Source organism: Danio rerio, chromosome 25 (genome assembly GCF_052040795.2).
Source record: "Danio rerio strain M-AB ecotype USA chromosome 25, GRCz13ab, whole genome shotgun sequence".
Taxonomy (NCBI): domain Eukaryota; kingdom Metazoa; phylum Chordata; class Actinopteri; order Cypriniformes; family Danionidae; genus Danio; species Danio rerio.
The window spans coordinates 9,917,722-9,936,998 of NC_141045.1; the positions used below are offsets into that span (position 1 = coordinate 9,917,722).

Consider the following 19,277-nt stretch of genomic DNA (forward strand, 5'->3'; position numbering starts at 1 on the left):
ATGAATGAACGGATGAATGAATGAATGAAATCAATTTAATTTAACAACTCTACTCGCTGACTACTTTTTTACCACTGTTACGTTGTGACAGTAACTTCGAGTAGCCCCCCTGTTGTTACCAGTAATAGTACAATGGTAAGCAAAGTCGACGCAAATGCATCAGTCTGTCAACGCAAATGCATGAATATAAGCACATTTGAAATGGCAGAATGTGTGAAGCGATGGCACAAATGAGTGAAATTCGCCTCAGACAATTAGCTTGAAGTGAAAAACATCCCGTGAAGAATCCAGAGCAAGTGATTCGGTGTGCTGGATAAGTTGGCAGTTCATAAATTTTAAAATGCTTTAACAATTTTAGTATTATTAATATTATTATTAAATTATTTTTACCTCCAAAGCTGTCATTGCATATCAGCAGTGTCTTCTGGGGGCAAGTCATTTATTAAATAAGGAAAATACAAACGCAGCTTCTCCTATCGCCGCAAATTCCATTTTTCTTCTTGATATTTGGTGCAAGTTTATGAGGAAGTGATGATTTTGTTCTCTTTGACACATTTTATAAAAACTGTGCTTTATTTGTAAATTTTTTGTGCTTTAATCCAGTTAATTAAACAAATGTATACATTTAATTCGCATCTTTAGATAGAAACAAAGCTAATGATGTTCTCATTTGTTAAGTTGTCATAGTTGAGCACATATTTACGGTGGGAGAAAGGAGTATTAAACATGTCACCATTTTTCTTAGAAAACATATTTCTATAGGTGCCGTTGACTTGAAATGTTCACCGGATGTTGATAACAATGAAAAAAATCAACATATGCAAAGAAAACAAATCTAATTAGTTTACAAATGAAGTTATGCGAGATCAAATTAAATGACAATAGGAAAAACTGTTGAACACATGAAGAAAAGAAGGTTTAGAAAGGCAGTGAAAGCCCAGACAGTAGTTGAAATCTCTCAGTAGTTCTTCAGCAACCTTCTGCCCTTCGTCAGTGTAAATTAATATTAGCTGCTTCAGTCCAACATCGACATTAGTAGGATGATGAAGATGAAACGAGCGTGGACATTTCAGCAAGACAATGATCCAAAACAGCCAAGGAGACTCTCAAATGATTTCAGAGCCAGGTGACGGCCCAGCCAATCACCTGACTTGAATTGTTTGTGTTTTTACCAAAATCTGGTTCAATTCCATGTCAACAGCTGGAAAAAACACATGTGTTCAACACTTTTTTTCCCGCACTGTATGTTAGCTGGTCAATATTAACATGTGAACAAAGTTCAAAATAAATCTGATCATCAGATAAATCAATCTTGTGTCTTCCGAAGACTTCTGAAGATTTTTGTAATATGATTAATTATTCATTTTGAAGAGTCTTTGTTTGAGATATAGACTTTCAAACTAAATCTCATATCTGATTAAAAATATCTTGTGTGTACTGAAGATTTCATGGCTGTGTAATAGAATTAACTCCATAAGAACGCTTCACATTCGACTCTCCCCAGACCAAAACGATCTGAGCAATCCTATCCACTTTAATGTTATTACTCTATGCTCTTACTGTACGTCCGCGACTGACTCGTTTATAGCTATTTTTATCTCCAATGGAATTTTAGCTGAAACATCTGAGGCAAACACTTACATGAAACAGCGCTTAGAGCTGCATTAAGTCTATTGAGCTATCAAAGAGCAACCTCTGACCGATAAAAATGAAACGTCCCCTGGGCAATGTTTGGTGTGATGAGATGGATACGGCCAGCACATGATGCGCAGATATTAGTGTTTGACTAACTGAGAGGTATTAGCAGTGGAGGATGAAATCTAATCAGAGGCCAGAGACTTATGGATGTAAGAAGTGCTCTCTCTGCAAAACAATTGTTTTAAATGAGCTGAAAGGACTGCAGGGCTTCTGCCTCATATACTGAATACATTTTTTCTGTTTACAAAGGGCCCGCAGATTCAATCGATTAACTCTTGCCTTTTTCTCATTCTTACGTCTGTCACGATTGTGGATCTGTCTGCTCTTTTATGATGTGTCTGCGTATGTGTGATTGTCTATGTGTATGCGTGGTGCGTGTATATTTGAGTGTGTGTGTGCTTGTCTCTGTGTCTATGTGGGAGTCGCGTGTCTGTCAGTTGTGTTTACATGTCATCAGCTGGGCGGTCACGTGATCGCTGTCACCGGCTCCTGCCGTGCTTAGCACCGCTCAGCTGATTAATCAGCGCGTCACAGGTGCAGCCCATTATTGTACCTATATATGTTTGCCGTTCCTGTTTCACTTTGTCAGTTCGTTGTTCTCACTGTTGTCTGTGTCCTGTCAGGCTTTCGTCCATGTTTTTGCTGGTGGTGAGTGAGCAGAAGAGTTTCATGCCGTTGATCTTCTTGATCGTCTCTGTTGATGTCTTCGTTGGACTTTTGATCTTCTTAGTTGAAGGCTGCCCGTATTCAGTGACCAGCTCATGCACTTATTGAGATACTGTCTTCTTGCTACTCGCCTGTCATCCACCTTTCAGCTACCAGCTCTTGTGTTCATTTAATAAACCTTTTTACTTGCATTTGGGTCTTCTCGCCTCTGTTGTGACAACGTCAGCTCTATAAACTTTCAGATAAGAAAAAAAAACGAAGAAGCGTCTTTTTTTTTTTTTTTTCTCGGAAATGACACCTGAACATCATTGTGGCATTTGAGCGCAAAGCATTGTTTACATAATTACATCTGTGCTTGTAGGTTATAATTTGCAGGCTTTTTTATATTTCAGTGTCTGTGGGAAACAAAGAACCATCTTTTGGCAAATAGATGGGTGGGTTGGCGGAGATATGAAGAAGTAAATGATATATAATCTTTGTATATTTCAGCATGCATGTCATATTTAGCCAAACTGTCAACTCATCAAATGTACAGTATATGAGGACAAAAAGATTGAGCACAAAAAACAATATAAAAACAATAGTCAAGATTTAACTTGTACTTAACTGTATACCCAACATGCTGTTCATTTTGTGATTGAATCACTTGAGTGCTCCTTTTTTATGAATCAATTAAACTGACTGACAAATCAAATGAGCTGATGGTCTAAATCAGTCAGGCAACTCATTTCCTCAATGAACATGCTGTGATTACTCCCTCGCTCAAAGACTGACTCAAATTGAAACCTGCTATTATGCTATGTGTGTGTTATAGTGGAAGCAATATTAAAGTGCAGTCTTCTAAGGTTAATGGAATTTTTAAAAATGGCCAACTTTCTGCTGACATGTTGATATCTGGTTTTCATGATAAAAGAAATGTAAAAATGAATATAAATTATAGATTAAGTTCTCAAAGATATGGGGTCAGCAAGGGTTATTTTGAAAGCCGCCTCAAATTGGATGTTCATATTTGATCAAACGAAACTATAATATTGTGAAATACTATTACAATATTAATACACTTACACATTTCCACAATTTCACATTTGTTAAACTATGGTAATATATTACAAAAAGCAATTGGTTTTCATTTTTAGCCAATATTGTTAAGTTAGGGTAAAGCCTACTTCAGTGTCTCTGATGAATAAAAGTTCAAAAGATTTACATGAAACTAAAATGTTTTATAATATTCTAAACGTTCTTCACCACTTTTGATCAATTTAATGCATCTTTTATCCTCAATATTCTAGATTTCTAAAAGAAAAAAAAATTATTTTGTAGAAAACAATGTTCTGTTTGTAGCCTCATCTTCTGAAATGCTACATTTGTGCATTGTTATGTGCCTTTTTTTTGTTCCCTCCTCCCCTATCTGTTTTATTTCTTGTCTGCTATCCTTCTAAAAAGCTAGGTGTTCCTATTGACTCGCAGAGGTGTCAGGAGTAGACCAATAGTAGACCAATTAGGTAAGGAAGGGGGTTATTTAAGCGCTCCAGTAACAACTTAGACCAGACTAGGGGGAATCCTTCATCTCTTGTCACTGTTCTTTGTCTCTTGTGTGACACTTCTGTGTATAAACTGTTTTCTAATAGTTTATTAATAAAGTCATCTGGAATGACAAAGAAAGCCTTCTTTCAGGACTCCCAGAGGTCATCAAGATTCTTTGGATTCATTTCTATGCCGCATTAAAGAATAAGGTCAATACGGTTTGTTTCATTTTTCTTATTTATTTCTATGCATTTATTGTACACATTTGAAAATATACCTTGGTGCTTGAATCTATTTTCTTTTCTTTTCTTTATTATTGTTAATAAAGCAAATCACTTTTTCCATGTCCGATGTCTGTTTCAATTCATAGCAGCTAACGTTTTTTAAGAAATTTATAAGTAATCGGGTAATTATGTTTAGCCCTTCTTCATCCTCTGAGCCACACGGGGCGCAACATGCATGTTACATGTCACTGCAAAACAGCCAAGTCTAGCAAAAAAAAAAAAAAAAAAAATTTCAAATAATATTCTAATTGTTCAACTAAGGGCGTCACGGTGGCGCAGTAGGTTGCACAATCGCCTAACAGAAAGAGGGTCGCTGGTTCAAACCTCAGGGTCAGTGTATCTTTTGGTCATTGGATTTTCAGTTTAGAAAAGGATATTGAAAAATGAAAAATGAGCTGTGTTTCGATTTTCATTTTAAAATTCAAAAACGAATATTGAAATATGACGTTTTTTTCTTTTTCAAGGTGAAAAAATGGAAAAGTAGAATAAATATATAATTTGATTTTCATTTTTTATTTCGAATAACAAAATAAAATCATCAGAAAACAAAAACGAATAAAGGCTTGTTTTTTTATATTCCGAAACCAGACTCATTCAAGGTGAAGCAATGCTGCCATACACAGGCTAGCCTACTATAGGTGTAAATAAACAAAGCCTATTCGTTTTCATTTATGAATTATAGTATAGCCTTTAATGTTTTAACTCTCATAAAATTATGATGTCCCATTGTTTATGCTATTTGCCCATGGCTATATGAAATTATGGAAACATTTGCAAGCTTTAGTGGTAGTCCATTTTTAAAAAACATGGGATGCTTATCTGGGTGTTTGTGCAGCATGCTTCCTTTCAGATATAATTAACTGTCAATTTTTATTTTAAAATACTATTACTGTATTAATGCCTTCCCTTACTGCAATTGATTCATGGTCAAACTTCGGGATGTGGAAGTATTATGGTTTTAACAATATTATAACTTTCTTTTCAGTGAAGTGTTCAGTAAAACAAAATGCTTGCATGTGACGTCAAAATAAAGGTTTTTTCATTGAAAACATGCAAACAAAAATAAATAAATGGCCTATAACTGCTCTTATATGAGAAATATGTTGTCTTAGTGATAAAAATATATCTTAACAGAATCCTGTTATCACAAGAAAATACCTTTTATAACATTATTGGGAAAAAAATTTGTGGAAAAAAATAATAGCCTAAAGCAGGCTGGCCTGTCTGTGCCAGCATTGCATCACAGTGAATGAGTTTGGTTTCAGAATATAAAAAACAAACATTTTTTCGTTTTTGTTTTCTGGTGATTTTAGTTTTTGTTATTCGAAATAAAAATAAAAATCAAACAATTTTTCAATTTTGTTATTTCCGTTTTTCACCACGAAAAAGAACAACGTCTTTATTTCAATATTCGTTTTTGAATTTTAAAATGAACATCAAAAAAACGCCTCATTTTGCAATTTCCATTTCTAAAATTAAAAATCCAATGACCAAAAGATACACTGACCCCTTCGGCTGGTCAGTTGGCATTTCAGTGTGGAGTTTGCATGTTCTCCCCATGTTGGCGTAGGTTTCCTCCGGGTGCTCCGGTTTACCCCACAGTACAGAGACATGCACTATAGGTGAATGAGTGTGTATGGATGTTTCCCAGTGATAGGTTTCAGCTGGAAGGGCATCCGCTGCGTAAAACATATGCTGGATAATTTGCCATTTCATTCTAATGTGGTGACCCCTAATTAATAAAGGGACTAAGCCAAAAAGAAAATGAATGAGCGAATGTTCTGCCTAAACACAAAGCTCATTCACACACATGCTCAAAATTCTTTGAGTAAGTTGTCCTTTACGCCCTTGTTTTGCAGTAATGCCTGCTCTGGGCTAAATTTATCACGAAAACAGCAAATGTGGAGCAAGGCCAGGTCAGATTATGAGAAGAGAAAAAAAAGGCATTTCTTGTTCCTTTCACGTCTTGCTGCCCTTCATTCGGCAGCAAACTTGCGAGTGCTCTGATTTGACTTTTTGCAAGCAAATGAAATTCCAGTTAGCAAGGGAGGAGATGCAAACGTACCTGCATTCAATTCCCATCGCTGGAGGGAATGTGCATACAAGCGGCAGCCTTCAGAAATCTGCTTCATTTGCATAAAACCAAGCTGACCTCGTAATGCAGAGCAGGCGATGCATGTGTGTGTGTGTGTTGAGGCTTGTGCTAAAATGAACTCTGGCAACAAGAAAGCCTGACCCGCTGCCGCCGGAAAAAAAAAAAGCGGGCCCAGAGCGGAACCCTGATGCTGTTAGCCTTGCATAAATAGAGGCTAGCACACAAGGGAGCAGTAATCCAGCTTGTATCTTCCCCTCTCTCGTTCTCGGCTGTCATGGATCAGTGTTAGGAGTCATCCGGTCTCTTTGGCTGGCATCTGGTGGGCAGGTGGGGTCTGGGAGGGCATCAATATTAGCCGTGTAGTTGGATCTCCCGAGTGTGCATGGAGTTTTAACTAGCGGCTGAAGCTTCAGAGGGTGAAGATAAGAGGCTTGTCAGTAGGAGATCTATGGAAGCCTGCAGCCAGCGGCCCAAATATGCAGTCGCTTGGGACGCCTGTGCTGCTCTCTGATAACTTATCGGCACAGCCAGAGTCCTGCACTTTAGTACTACCACACACACACATCCCAATAATCACAGACAGTCAATCATCTGAGACTCCACTACTTTGTCATGGCATGCTAATAACCTCTCCTCTCTCCTCATCTGGCCTCCGCTCACATCATCTTCTCTCCTGCTGTTTCATTTGTTCCCCTTCCCTCTCCTTCTCTTTTCCTGCCTCTATCTTTTCCTGCTTCATCTGTTCCTTTCCTCTCGTCCCATTTCATTACAACTCCTCCTGTCTTGTCCCTTTCGTTTTTCCTTCGCCTCTCCTTTCATCTTTTCTTGAGTCATCTCATGTCCTCGAGTCTCCTTTTGTCTTTTCTTCTTTCCTATTGTCTGGTCTACTCCTATTTCCTCTAGTGTTATTTTATTTTACTTCTCCTGCCCCTGACTGTCCTGATGCTCCACCAGAAAAAGGTGGTTTCCCACCTCCTGGTTGGAGAAAAGCCTTTACCTCAGGTGTAGGAGTTCAAGTATCTTTTGGTTTTGATCATGAGTGAGGGAAGGATGGAGCGTGAGATTGGCGGATTGGTGCAGTGGCAGCAGTAATGCGGTCGATGTACCGGCCCGTTCTGGTAAAGAAGAAGCTGAGCCGAAAGGCAAAGCTCTCAATTTACCGGTCAATCTACGTTCCTTCTCTCACCTATAATCACGAGCTTTGGGTCATGACTCATGACCGAAAGGAGAAGATCTCGGATACAAGCGGCTGAAATGAGTTTCCTTCGCAGGGTTGCAGGGCCCAACCTTATAGATAGGGTGAGGAGCTCTGTCACTCAGGAGGAGCTCGAAGTAGAACCTCTGCTCCTCCACATCGAGAAAACACAGCTGAGGTGGCTAGGGCATCTGTTTCGAATGGTTCCTGGATGACTACCTAGGGAAGGGTTCCAGGCACAATATCTATAAGGGTGCACCGGAAGGAGGCCTCTGGGAAGACACAGGACACGCTAGAGGGACTATGTCTCTCGACTGGCCTGGGAACGTCTCAGGAGCTGGAGGAAGCGTCTGGGGAGAGGGAAGTCTGGAGTTCTCCCCTAAGGGTGCTTTTACACCTGTGAATTGATTCAGTTGTTCCGAAACAGAGATTACAAATGTTACATTGTTGCTCTTTGCTCTTGGAGCGGTTCGCTTTCACATTGCAGAGCTTCTAATCGGACCAAAAGAGCTAAAACAAGTCACGTGCGAGTAAACTCTCCTCACACTGGTCATAGTGTCAGGGTTTATTTAGCAGCATCCCGCTCAGCTGTCAGGAGAGGTGGTGGTTTGGTGGTGATTGACAAGGTGTGCGCACGCGACGTGTCTGAGGAGAGACGCGGTGGGGAGAGGTGAGAAGGGTGAGCGACAAAGCCTATTTGAGGACCGGGAGGGAGACGCGAGATTACCGGGAGATCATCACTCGAAACTTCCCGCCTTACTCATAATTCTCTCTTCATATAGCCGTATGCCTATTACATATCCATAAAACACTGTGAAATAACTGCGCTCGGATCGGATCACTTTCTTACTGCAATCGAACCGCTCCAGGGTTCGTTTCAATAGAGCAGAGGCCACCTCACTCAGGCGGTCTCGGAGCGATTACTTTGGCGCGGAACAGAGCGCGATTGCCCTGTTCACATATGACAAAAGAATCGCGCTAACTGGGCAAACGAGAAAGGTTCCGAAACGTGAAGGTGTGAAAGCACCCTAAGACTGCTGCCCCTGTGACCTGGCCCCGGAAAAACCGGTTGAAAATGAATGAATGACTTCTCCTGCCTCTGCTTCTCACTTATTTCTTGTATCCTCTCATCATCTGCCCTTTTGTCTGGGATCCTCTTGTCTAATCTTCTCTCTTTGTCTTAGATGTTTTTCTCCCATTCCCATCTTCACTTCTCAACTCCATCTCTTTCATTCCATCTCCTCCAGTCTCATCTCCAGCCTGCTTGTTGCCTTTGCCCATATTGTCTATTTTTGTGCCTCTATGCCTTTCTTCTCGTTTTCTCTTCTCTCCTCTATTTCATATGTTCACCTCCTCTTACATCTTGTTTCCTTGTTCTTTCTCATTACATCTCCTCCTTTTCCTGTCCCTTAGCTTTTATGTCTTCTCCTTTCTTCCACCTATCTTCACACTTCCTCTCCTCTCTTTTCATCTCGCCTCCTAGTGTTTTTCTCTCCTCATTTCTCCTCCCATTTAATTTCTTCACATCTCCTTCTTCTTCTCATCTTGCAACGAGCTGAATTTGGGAAAGTCGTACTTTTAAGAGTAGATTTTAAAAAGGGAAATTTTAATGTTTAATGCTGGCCAGCATTCCTCAAGTTATTCAATTTTAATGCAATGCTTGTTTAAAAATGTGTACTTTATTCTAAATGCTGTTTCTTGAGCTATGCCCAGATCACAAAATGAATCATACTTTTGATCTAGTTCAAAGACTTGATCAAAGAGCAGTTGGAATAGTCTAAATTGCTTCACAAATCAGTTGGAATTATTTGTTCAGTTTCTTGTGTGCTATTAATTATCTGAAGCGGTTTCTTACTCAAAGCTATTACAGGAGTTTTGAAGAACATAAAGAGAGTGTTGGATGAAGTGGTCATTACAGTCGATTAAAATCAAATCTGCCATCATCTTATTTTGATGAAGATCTTATTAGTATGTTGTATGTACAGTAAATGATTCCACTGCTTTGCACTTGATGGCATTTACCTTAATTCGTACGCTTATAGGCAAGGCAAGTTTATTTATAAAGCACATTTCATACATAATGGTAATTCGTAGTGCTTTACAGAAACAAAAATACAAGAAACAAGTATAAGTATAAATAAAAATGATTAAAGACAGATTAAAACGTTTCAAAGCAGGTTGTGAAGGTTTTATACGGATATCATTGTTTACAGAACATGAAACGGACACCCAGCAACCCACTCTTGTCTTATATCTTGTACATATGAGTCAAAGTAACTAGTAACTCACTATTTTGGGCTAGTATCTAGCTTTTCATTAGATATGTCAAGATGCCAAGATCATACTAGAGTTTGTGAATGCAAAATTCTATCCTACAGTGTTTTGAAAAGGGGCAAGATAAAACCAGGCATTGAAAAAGTGGGTTCTTGGTGGGGTGTGTCTGTGTGTGTGTGTGTGGGAGGGGGTGGGGGGAGGGGTATTTGGGCCCATTATTCCATTAAAAGTAACTCTCGCTCAAATTTTATCGGGAAATGGACATTTCTAAAATGTCAGTACCGATTGGTATGGAATTCCAGTATCTTGACAACACTAGTAGAGATCACATAGAGAGGTCACATTTTGATCTTTTATTGGTATCCACAATCACAAATTTTATTTGAAACTTGTTTGAAACATGAGCTTGCGTTTTGCAGCATTCACATTTGTACAAATGGAGGTTTTTGCACATTGAAGTCTTGAAATATTTGTATTTTTTATTTCATATATAAAGGTTTTAGTTAGGATACTCCCAAAATTATTCCGCAGATATTCGCAGATTTTGCCAAAATTCTCTGCAGAAATAGCAAAAAACGTCCGCAGATTCTGTCAGGCCCTAGTTATGATCTATTACTGAACCGATATCGAATTGTCCCCATCAGCATCGCAGTGCATAGAAGAAACAATAAATTTCGACACCCCTATTTTTTATACAGTTATTTTATAACTAATTCAGTTGGAACTATAGAGAATTATTATCATAACACCATTTAATTTTCAAGTATTTGTGAATTACTTCTGATTTAACATCAACACTTAATTGCTCCATATTGCAATACAATACAATAAAGCTCTCCCACATTTTTAGCTATTATAACTGCCCTTATTTCCGTTTGGGTATAAGATTGCAAAAGGATGGCTTGACAAAAAGTGTCCCGTTTTTCACCATCATACTGATAACTTTTTAGTCAATCAAGGCTTCCTTATTCGAGTAATAAACTTGTTACTAGTACAGTACTTCAGTTTTAAACAAGTACTTTCTACTTATATTGGAGTACATTTCTTGTTTACTCTACCCAGCTCCAGTATCTCCCCTTTTCCTCCTTGTTTTTCTCTCTCCATTCTGCTCTAATCTATTCTCATTTTGCCTCCTTTTCTTTTCTTTATCTTCCAGCTCCTTTGTCCTCTTTGTGATCTATAGTTGTGCGGCTCGTCATTACCTGTGGCTCGGTGTGCAGTCGGACATGAACCCCTCTATGGCTGGACAAAGATCTCCTCACCACACCTCTGTGCTGGAAATGATAGAAATCCCCGAAAACCTGCGAACACAAAGACACACACAGAGGTGATATATTAGAGAGCTGTTCCAAAGTAGCCGTGTCTTACCCGCTTCACAAGGTCATATGGTCTTACACTCCAGAGGGAAACGCACTCATTAAATCCAGCACCTGCTCACAGACCTGGCCGTCACTCTCTCCACACACACACACACACACACACACACACACACACACACACACACACACACACACACACACACACACACACACACACACACACACACTCTTCAGCCGCATACATTTATCTCTTATAGTCCTAATACAAAACAGATCCAAATACACGCATGCACATCCTACAAAGAGCTTCCCGCTGAGATGAAAGCTTTCTTCACAGAACACGCACATGGCGACACGTGTGAAAGATTTCTTTGCAATTTCAGGTACTTTCCGCACACACACACACACAGTTTGAAGTGTTTAATGGCGTATAGCGCTGGGAATTGAGAAAAGAAAGCTCTGACTCTCATTTATTTGAGCCTGGGTGCTGTGATTTTGGTGCGCTTCGCTTCAACAAAGCAGCACAGAGTTCGCAAAAAACGTCCCTGCATGCGGACTGATGTGTGGGATCCGGCGCTCGGCTGGGCAGCTCATAACCTTGTGTACTTTGAGAATCATGCCTCTATCATTACTCATCTTGTTCTGTTCCCAGTAGTGCACGGACAGCCAACCATATACCCACACACTCCTTTCAAGTGACGTCAATGAATAGATCCTGCGCCATACAGTCAAGTGTCTCCTTCCTAAAATGACGTTCATTTATCAAAAGCTTCCCTGCTGGGCTTCTGTTCCCTGATGCCTCTCTCTCTCGGTTTCCTTTGCATCTCGCACACTCCCGTGTCCTCGTGATCAATAACATGACCTCTGCTGCCATCATGTACTTGTCTCGCTGAAACTACAGAGGTGTCCCCGGGGATCACACGGGGACGGAAATGCTTTCGGAGACCAGCAGGACTCAGCGTGAGTGTCTGAAGTGGTAAATTAGCTAGAGTCGGGTCCGGTGTTCTGTAACCTCTCGGAAAAGAAAAATCACAAGAATCTCATTAATATCTCAGTAGTTTCTCCCAGACGGCAGCGAGAACAAAAGCCGAAGGAGACTTTTGCTTAACTGTGTCTGGGAGAGATCTAAGCAGTACTGCAAACTATGGCAGCTGTTGCCTGCTATCGAAAGTCAATAATTAGAATATGACCAAATTTCTCATTAAATTCGGCAGAGGGCAAATTGGGTGAGCTTTGATGCTCCTATTAATTTTATAGCTGTGTACTCGGATTTTATGTCAACCCGCGTTTGCTGAACCGTTGAAATAGCGTGGCAAAAGAAATGATATTTTATCTGAGTTATGAGTTTGCGGTCTGACTAGAATATGATGAGATAAACAGAACGAGTGATACAATAAAAAAAAAGATTAATAATAAAAGATAGACCACACACAATCTCCTGCATACAAAAAAGTATATAGTAAGGGCGGAGAACTCAGGAACAAATCACTCTGTATTAAAAAAACATTTGAAGTTCAAATATTGGTTTGGATCTATTGGAAAAATACTCAAAAGAGTGGTGGCTTAGTGGTTAGCACTGTTACCTCACAGCAAGTAGGTCACTGGAATGAGTCCCGGCTGGCTCAGTTGGCATTTCTGTAAGGATTTGTACCAGTGTTGGCATGGTTGGCATGTTCCCCCATAGTTCAAAGACATGCGCTATAGGTTGAATATAATTGAATAAACTAAATTGGTGTATGAGTGTGAATGAGGGTGTATCTGAGTTTCCCAGTCATGGGTTGCAGCTGGAAGAGCATCCGCAGTGTAAAACATATGCTGGATAAGTTGGCGGTTCATTTTGATGTGGTGACCCCTGATGAATAAAGGAACTAGCTGAAAGAAAATTAATGAACGAATGGATTTAGTATATATAAATATGAATAAATTATACATATAATATAAAAATAATTATACATATAGTATAAATATAAAGAACATAAATGAATGTATTATATATAATTATTTACGTAAAAAAACTAATAAATATAAATATGAACAATATAGCATAAATAAACAATAAATAAACAACATATCAAACAATAGCTTAAAAATTAAACAACAGCCTAAAAACTGTTTTTATATAAAATAATTTGTATAAACATTTATTCTGTTGTCGTTGATATATGAAATTATTTATAAGGATTCATTTTAAAGTTCCAATGCTTGCGAATAAGGCCAACACAATATTATGAGAGATTTTAATCCCATCTTCATAGTCACCTATATTGTGGAACTCTTTACCTTCTGATATTCGCAATGCAAAATCCCTGATATTTTTTTAAATCATCTCTTAAAACTTACTTTTTTAGGGTAGCTTTAAATAGATTTTTATTTTACTTTTATATGATTTTTAGATCTATTACTGTTTTATGTGTTAATTATTTTTTATTGTTATGTTTTGTTTGCATTCAATCTTGTATCTTTTATTGCAGCACATTTTATGTAAAGTTGTGAAGTGCCTTGAGATGAAAAAAAGAGATTTAAAAAAAAAAAAATAAGAAAATAAATAAATATATAAATATATATATATATATATATATATATATATATATATATATATATATATATATATATATATATATATATATACATACATATACATGTATATATTATAAGATGTATATTATTATTCTTCATTAGCTGTTCTAAATATGGTACCAAAACATAATTAATTTTGCATAATTTTCACAAAACTTTCATTGTTATTATTGTTTAATAATCTGGGGGAAGCAACTGCTTAAATAGTGAATGATTAAACAGACCCCCTAGTTTTTCATGATGTTTTAGTGATTTTTTTTGCAATAAATTTTGAAATTTGCAGACTATTATGTGTGTGTGTATTTATATATATATATATATATATATATATATATATATATATATATATATATATATATATATATATATATATATATATATATATATATATATATATATATATATGATATCTTATTTACTATATTAGGAAGCCTACAATTTTAGGTGTGCAATCAGACACAATGATAATGACAAAAATCAAGAATAAAGCTTCTTTATTTTGGTCTCTTTTCAAGACAAGATCTAAAACTGTAGGTCTCAAGCCAAAGAAGGGTTGTAAAACTCCTATTTTTATCCATGATCCATTTGTTAGATGTTTGCTCACAATTTTTTGCAATCTGAAGCACATTATACACACGAAGTCCCCAATTCGCACTATGTTTTTTTTACTCAAATTGCGGCACAGCATGTCTAATCCCATCTTTGCATTGACCTCATGTTAAATGTTAGAATTGTTAGATAAGTCGTCATTTTTCGAAAGACTCTCAAATAAACCACATATGCTGTATATGCAGTGTCTGTAAGTTATGTAAAACAATTAATTGCAAATTGAAATAAATATAATTTAGTTATATAGTTTGGAATTGGATGTTTTATAAGATTATTTACTTTTTTTGTGATTACTTTGCGTTTCAATTAAGAATTTTGCAGGATCACAAAAATCTGCGACTTTTTGCTGATTTTGTGTTGGATTCAGCGATTACAGAATTGCAAAAAACTAAGGGGTCTGATAAACTAACTAACTAACTAGCTAGCTAACTAACTAACTAACTAACTAACTAACTAACTAACTAACTAACTAACTAACTAAATAAATAAATAAATAAATAAATAAATAAATAAGCAGCTAAGAAAAATATATTTGAGCTTTCCAGGTTTAATACAGAACATACAAAACATAATCTGGCAAGATTAAGTCTATCAGTAATTGTGGATTTGCCATTTCATTGTTGAATATTTGATCATCAAGTTAACTTGCATGTGCAAGAGCGTTGTCTTCTTCACTTGCTTTGTAATGTGGAGATTCAATAACATTTAAAAAGACCTAAGATGCAAAATAGCGCCCATGATAACAAGATCATGAAATTGTGTAAAAACTCATTAAACGCAATAAATGAAGGAAAATAATTAACTGCCATTTAAAAATAGCAAGTTAATTTCTCTCCAAAAATGTAGAAATAATCTTTGCAAAGTTGCACAACAGAGCTCCATTATGACTGCAGAAGTATAAAAGAGTAACCTGTGTGCAATAAAAGTTTGCTCTGATCTGTCTCAGTATGGAGGACAGAGGTCTGCAGGACTGCTGCAGCATGTTGTTAACAAGGATGGGGTCTAACGCTCCAGCGGCTGAGATCAGCTTATAGCTTTTACAGTTCAAATCACACCGCATGCGCTGCCAAATGTGTCACAATTCACACACACCACTTCTTTTCATCCTCTGCCTCCTTTCAAATCACATGTATTCTGTCTCTTTTACCAACTTGAACATTTTATTACTACGACTGTGTGTCAAAGTGTGTTTTGTGAGCGCATTCTAGCATTTGTGTGAAAAAAAGAGAGAGAAGGAGATGGATAAACAGGAAAAGAGAGATGGAGATACAGATGGATAAAACGTAACTTTGATCTTCAGAAGAAGTGAAAGTGAACATCATTACTCTCTTTGGCCTGATGTGTCGGTGTATAATTTATAAACTCACAGACCAGAGATCTAAGAGACTCGCTCGCTGCCCTCAGAGCCAATTCCTCTGGACATGACACATACTGAGAGACTGGGCCTTTATTAGACCTAAGGATGGAGAGGACGGCTTTACTGGCAGGCTGCGAACACAGCACATCCAGATGTGGGAGTTATTGGATGACAGGAATGACAGGGAGCGTTTCTTATACAGTACCAATGCTTTACTGCTTTAATTAAGGTATCCTGTGAAAAGAACATAAGCTTTTCCAGAGTCATTTGCTACACATTTGATGGATTTTTTCAACCCAGGTTCATTGGAAATATGAGCCCAGGACTACAATTTTTGAGAATCAACAAATATGTGCCCTGGACTAAAACCTCTTGCAGTTTTTGCAACCCAGGCTCATTCTGAAAACGTAGTCCAGCGGACGTTTCTGAAGACCGCGAAATACGTCCTGGGAGGTACGTATTTGTGCAGTTTTTGTTTATTCGCAAATCCGCGAGAAGCCGCTGTGTGCGCTTTTTCGTATCTCGACTGTCTCTCGCGAGTGCCGTTCGCGCCCGCGCTGTTCACACGTCAACCCACCAGAGGCCGCTGTCTGACTGACCGAATAATTGACTACGCTACCAGCTAATCAGCTGACCCACCCTCCTCCTTCCCTGAACCCCGCCCGCTCACTTCCCTAAACCCATGCAACAATTTAGAAAAGCTGTCAAGAAAAAGAAAAGCCCTCGTCCATCTGTTTTTTTTTTTTTACCACGTTTTCGGATTTCACCACGTTCTCACCCTGTTATGAACTCGTTCGCTTTATTTTTTGGATTCTGTTTTTGTCTTACCTGATTTCTGGAACCTCTCTTCCCTGGACTCGAACCCGGACGCCTTTGTCAACTCCTCCTCTCTGCATCTGAAGTCCGCCGACGCACACAATGAGCTGACCAGACAAACTGGTTGCGGCGGAAAAGCCCACCACACGGAGATAAGCGGTCAGCCGGCAAGCGCAAAAGGGAACGGCATCACACCGCCCCATAGCGTTTGCTTAAAAAAATTAAATGTAGCCATACGTACCTCCCGGGACGTATTTCGCGGTCTCCAGAAACGTCCACGGGACTACGTTTTCAGAATGAGCTTGGGTTGAGTTTTTGTATTTACAAATCCACTAAAGGGGGCCGTGTACGTTTTTGACAATATCAATGTTGAAAATTTTAAAAGCCAAGGCAGGAAACTCATTTCATGCTGAATTCTTTATTAAGAACGTGTGATATACAAGCGGGGATATACAAACACATATTTCTCGGTTCTCGATAACGTACACCGGGCACATTTTCCCAATGAGTCTGTGTTGTTGTTGTTTTTCTGTCTTGTTCATTGCCATTTTGCATGCTCGTTTTGAACACTGAACATAAACAGTTTCTTTATAAGATTCTTTTTCTGTACATTTTACATTTACACATACAGCTTAATCTTTTTAAATGCAGCGTATTCTGGCACACACTTCTACAAAAATAACTATTTTTGCACTTAAGAGACCAGAATGCATTTGGTTTTGATGTGTCATTTAGTGTGAGTTGATCTAAATAAGATGAAACCACAATAACAAGTCATCTTAAGAAAAATGCTAATTGGACTACTACAGCACTCCCAAAAAAAAAAAGAAAGAAAAAAAATCTAAGAAATTATTTTTATCTAAAAGTAACAAGTTAGCAACTATTTTAAGGACATAAAAAGAAAGTTGCATTTGATTTCTACTACATGCTTTAAACAGAAGATTTGATTCCTCTAAATCGCCAAACCCGTTTTCCTGACAAAAATGACTTGTTACATCAGCCAAGTACCTTATAAACACCCCAGCTCTTGGAAGCAGCTCAAAAACACCAAATCAGCACCATGCAATATGCACCAGACAAAAAAAAGTGACAGAAGATGCTAAGTTAATGAAAGAAAGAGAGAAAAAGCAAAAAGTCTAATTGGCTAAAGCTACACCAGCAATTAAATTTGCAATTCCCCAAATAGCTAAAGCTCTCTGCACCCTCAAGCATTCTTTTATTATTGTAAAAATCTCTGTCACCTGTTTAAAATTGATTTTTAGAAGAGCAGTCCTCATTTCCAGCCTTGTGTTAAGCAAGTCATTAGAGATGTATTCATTGAATCAAACCACTGCAGTAACCAGCTCCAACACAACCACACTGAACAACATCTCATCTGAAAAAAAAAACATGTGACAGCTATCGATCGGGTTATTCGCCACCATCGTGGTTTACATAATGCCAAGAATCAATAAAAAATAAATTTTTCATAATCGCCATCCCAGTGAGGGGTAATGAATAGAGTCGTGTTAGACGCAGAGAAGTGTGGGACAAAAACAGTTCTGGGAAATCACCATAACTGTCTCCGCTGCCCCACTGGGCTCTAAAGTAAGAGATGGAGCCACTGACGTTGAGCTATTGATGTTCTACGGCTAAATTAAATTCACAGAAGGGTGCACACCTTAGGAATACAGAGCTGTAGAAATGGCCTTCGATCAATAGGAATCTTATCAAACATCCTTTTCAAATCCCATTTTTTTTGGAGAAAGGAAGAGAGTCAAGGCCCAGGTGAGGGACGGAGAAGGATATTGCCAATGTATTTGTGGTTTGTGCTCTTTCCACACAAAGTTGTATTAAGAGGTTGCATTACGAATAAATGTTTGATAGGAGTCTACAAATAATTTATATCATATCCAAGATGCATATAACAGGATTAAATGAAGATTTCTTTCATTAAAATATCCAAAAACCAATAGAATGGTGTTATATATTTTGCTGAATTACGTACTTAGTTTAACCTAAATGTAGGGCTGCGGAGAAAAAAAATCTAACTGCGTTTTATCTGATCCAAATTGCGATTTTAAATTTGATTTATTATAATTGTATAAAAAAGCTGCAGGTTTGATGTGGTGGTTTTTTTAGCACTAAAAAAGACCAAGAATAATCCCAAAATACGCTACACTATGCTACCGTTTATTTAATAACATGTACCAAAGTTGTCAGTTGTCATGACAAATTAATAAAATAACTAGTGTAATAACAAATTAATAATATAACTAAATTATTTGTAAAATTGTATATATATAGAAATATAAAACCTTTACATTTAGATTGTGTCAAATATTGATTTCATGATATTCATGGTGCATTGACAATCCTTTCCATACATAATTTTAGATTTTACTTCCCAGCACAAGAATTCTTGTATTAAAATGTTCATTCATTCATTCATTTTCTTTTTGGCTTAGTATCTTTATTAATCCAGCGTCGCCACAGCGGAACGAACCGCCAACTTATCCAGCATATGTTTTACGCAGCAGAAACATCTGGGAAACATTCAAACAAACTTATACATTACAGACAATTTACCCGAACCAATTCACCTGTACCGCATGTCTTTGGACTGTGGGGGAAACCGGAGCACCCAGAGGAAACCCACGCGCAGAGAACATGCAGGGAGAACATGCAAACTCCACAAAGAAACGTCAACTGAACCAGCCGAGGCTCGAAATAGCGACCTTCTTGCTGTGAGGCGACAGCACTACCTACTGCGCCACTGTATAATTTATAAATATATTTATATATTATTTGTAATGCAATTTTGTCCTTTAATATAAGCAGTCAGAAATATGAACTGATATTTTGAATGTTTCAAACAAAACTC

General features: G+C 37.8%; 1 protein-coding gene across 2 annotated transcripts in view; it reads right to left on the reverse strand.

The window, feature by feature from the left end:
- furinb (furin (paired basic amino acid cleaving enzyme) b) overlaps window positions 1-19,277 on the reverse strand; it is a 161,119-nt gene that overhangs the window by 85,103 nt on the left and 56,739 nt on the right. For both annotated transcript variants that reach the window (XM_087310973.2, NM_001045109.3), the window contains 1 exon segment: window positions 10,939-11,037. In XM_087310973.2, coding sequence (XP_087167099.1) covers window positions 10,939-11,037 — 99 coding nt within the window.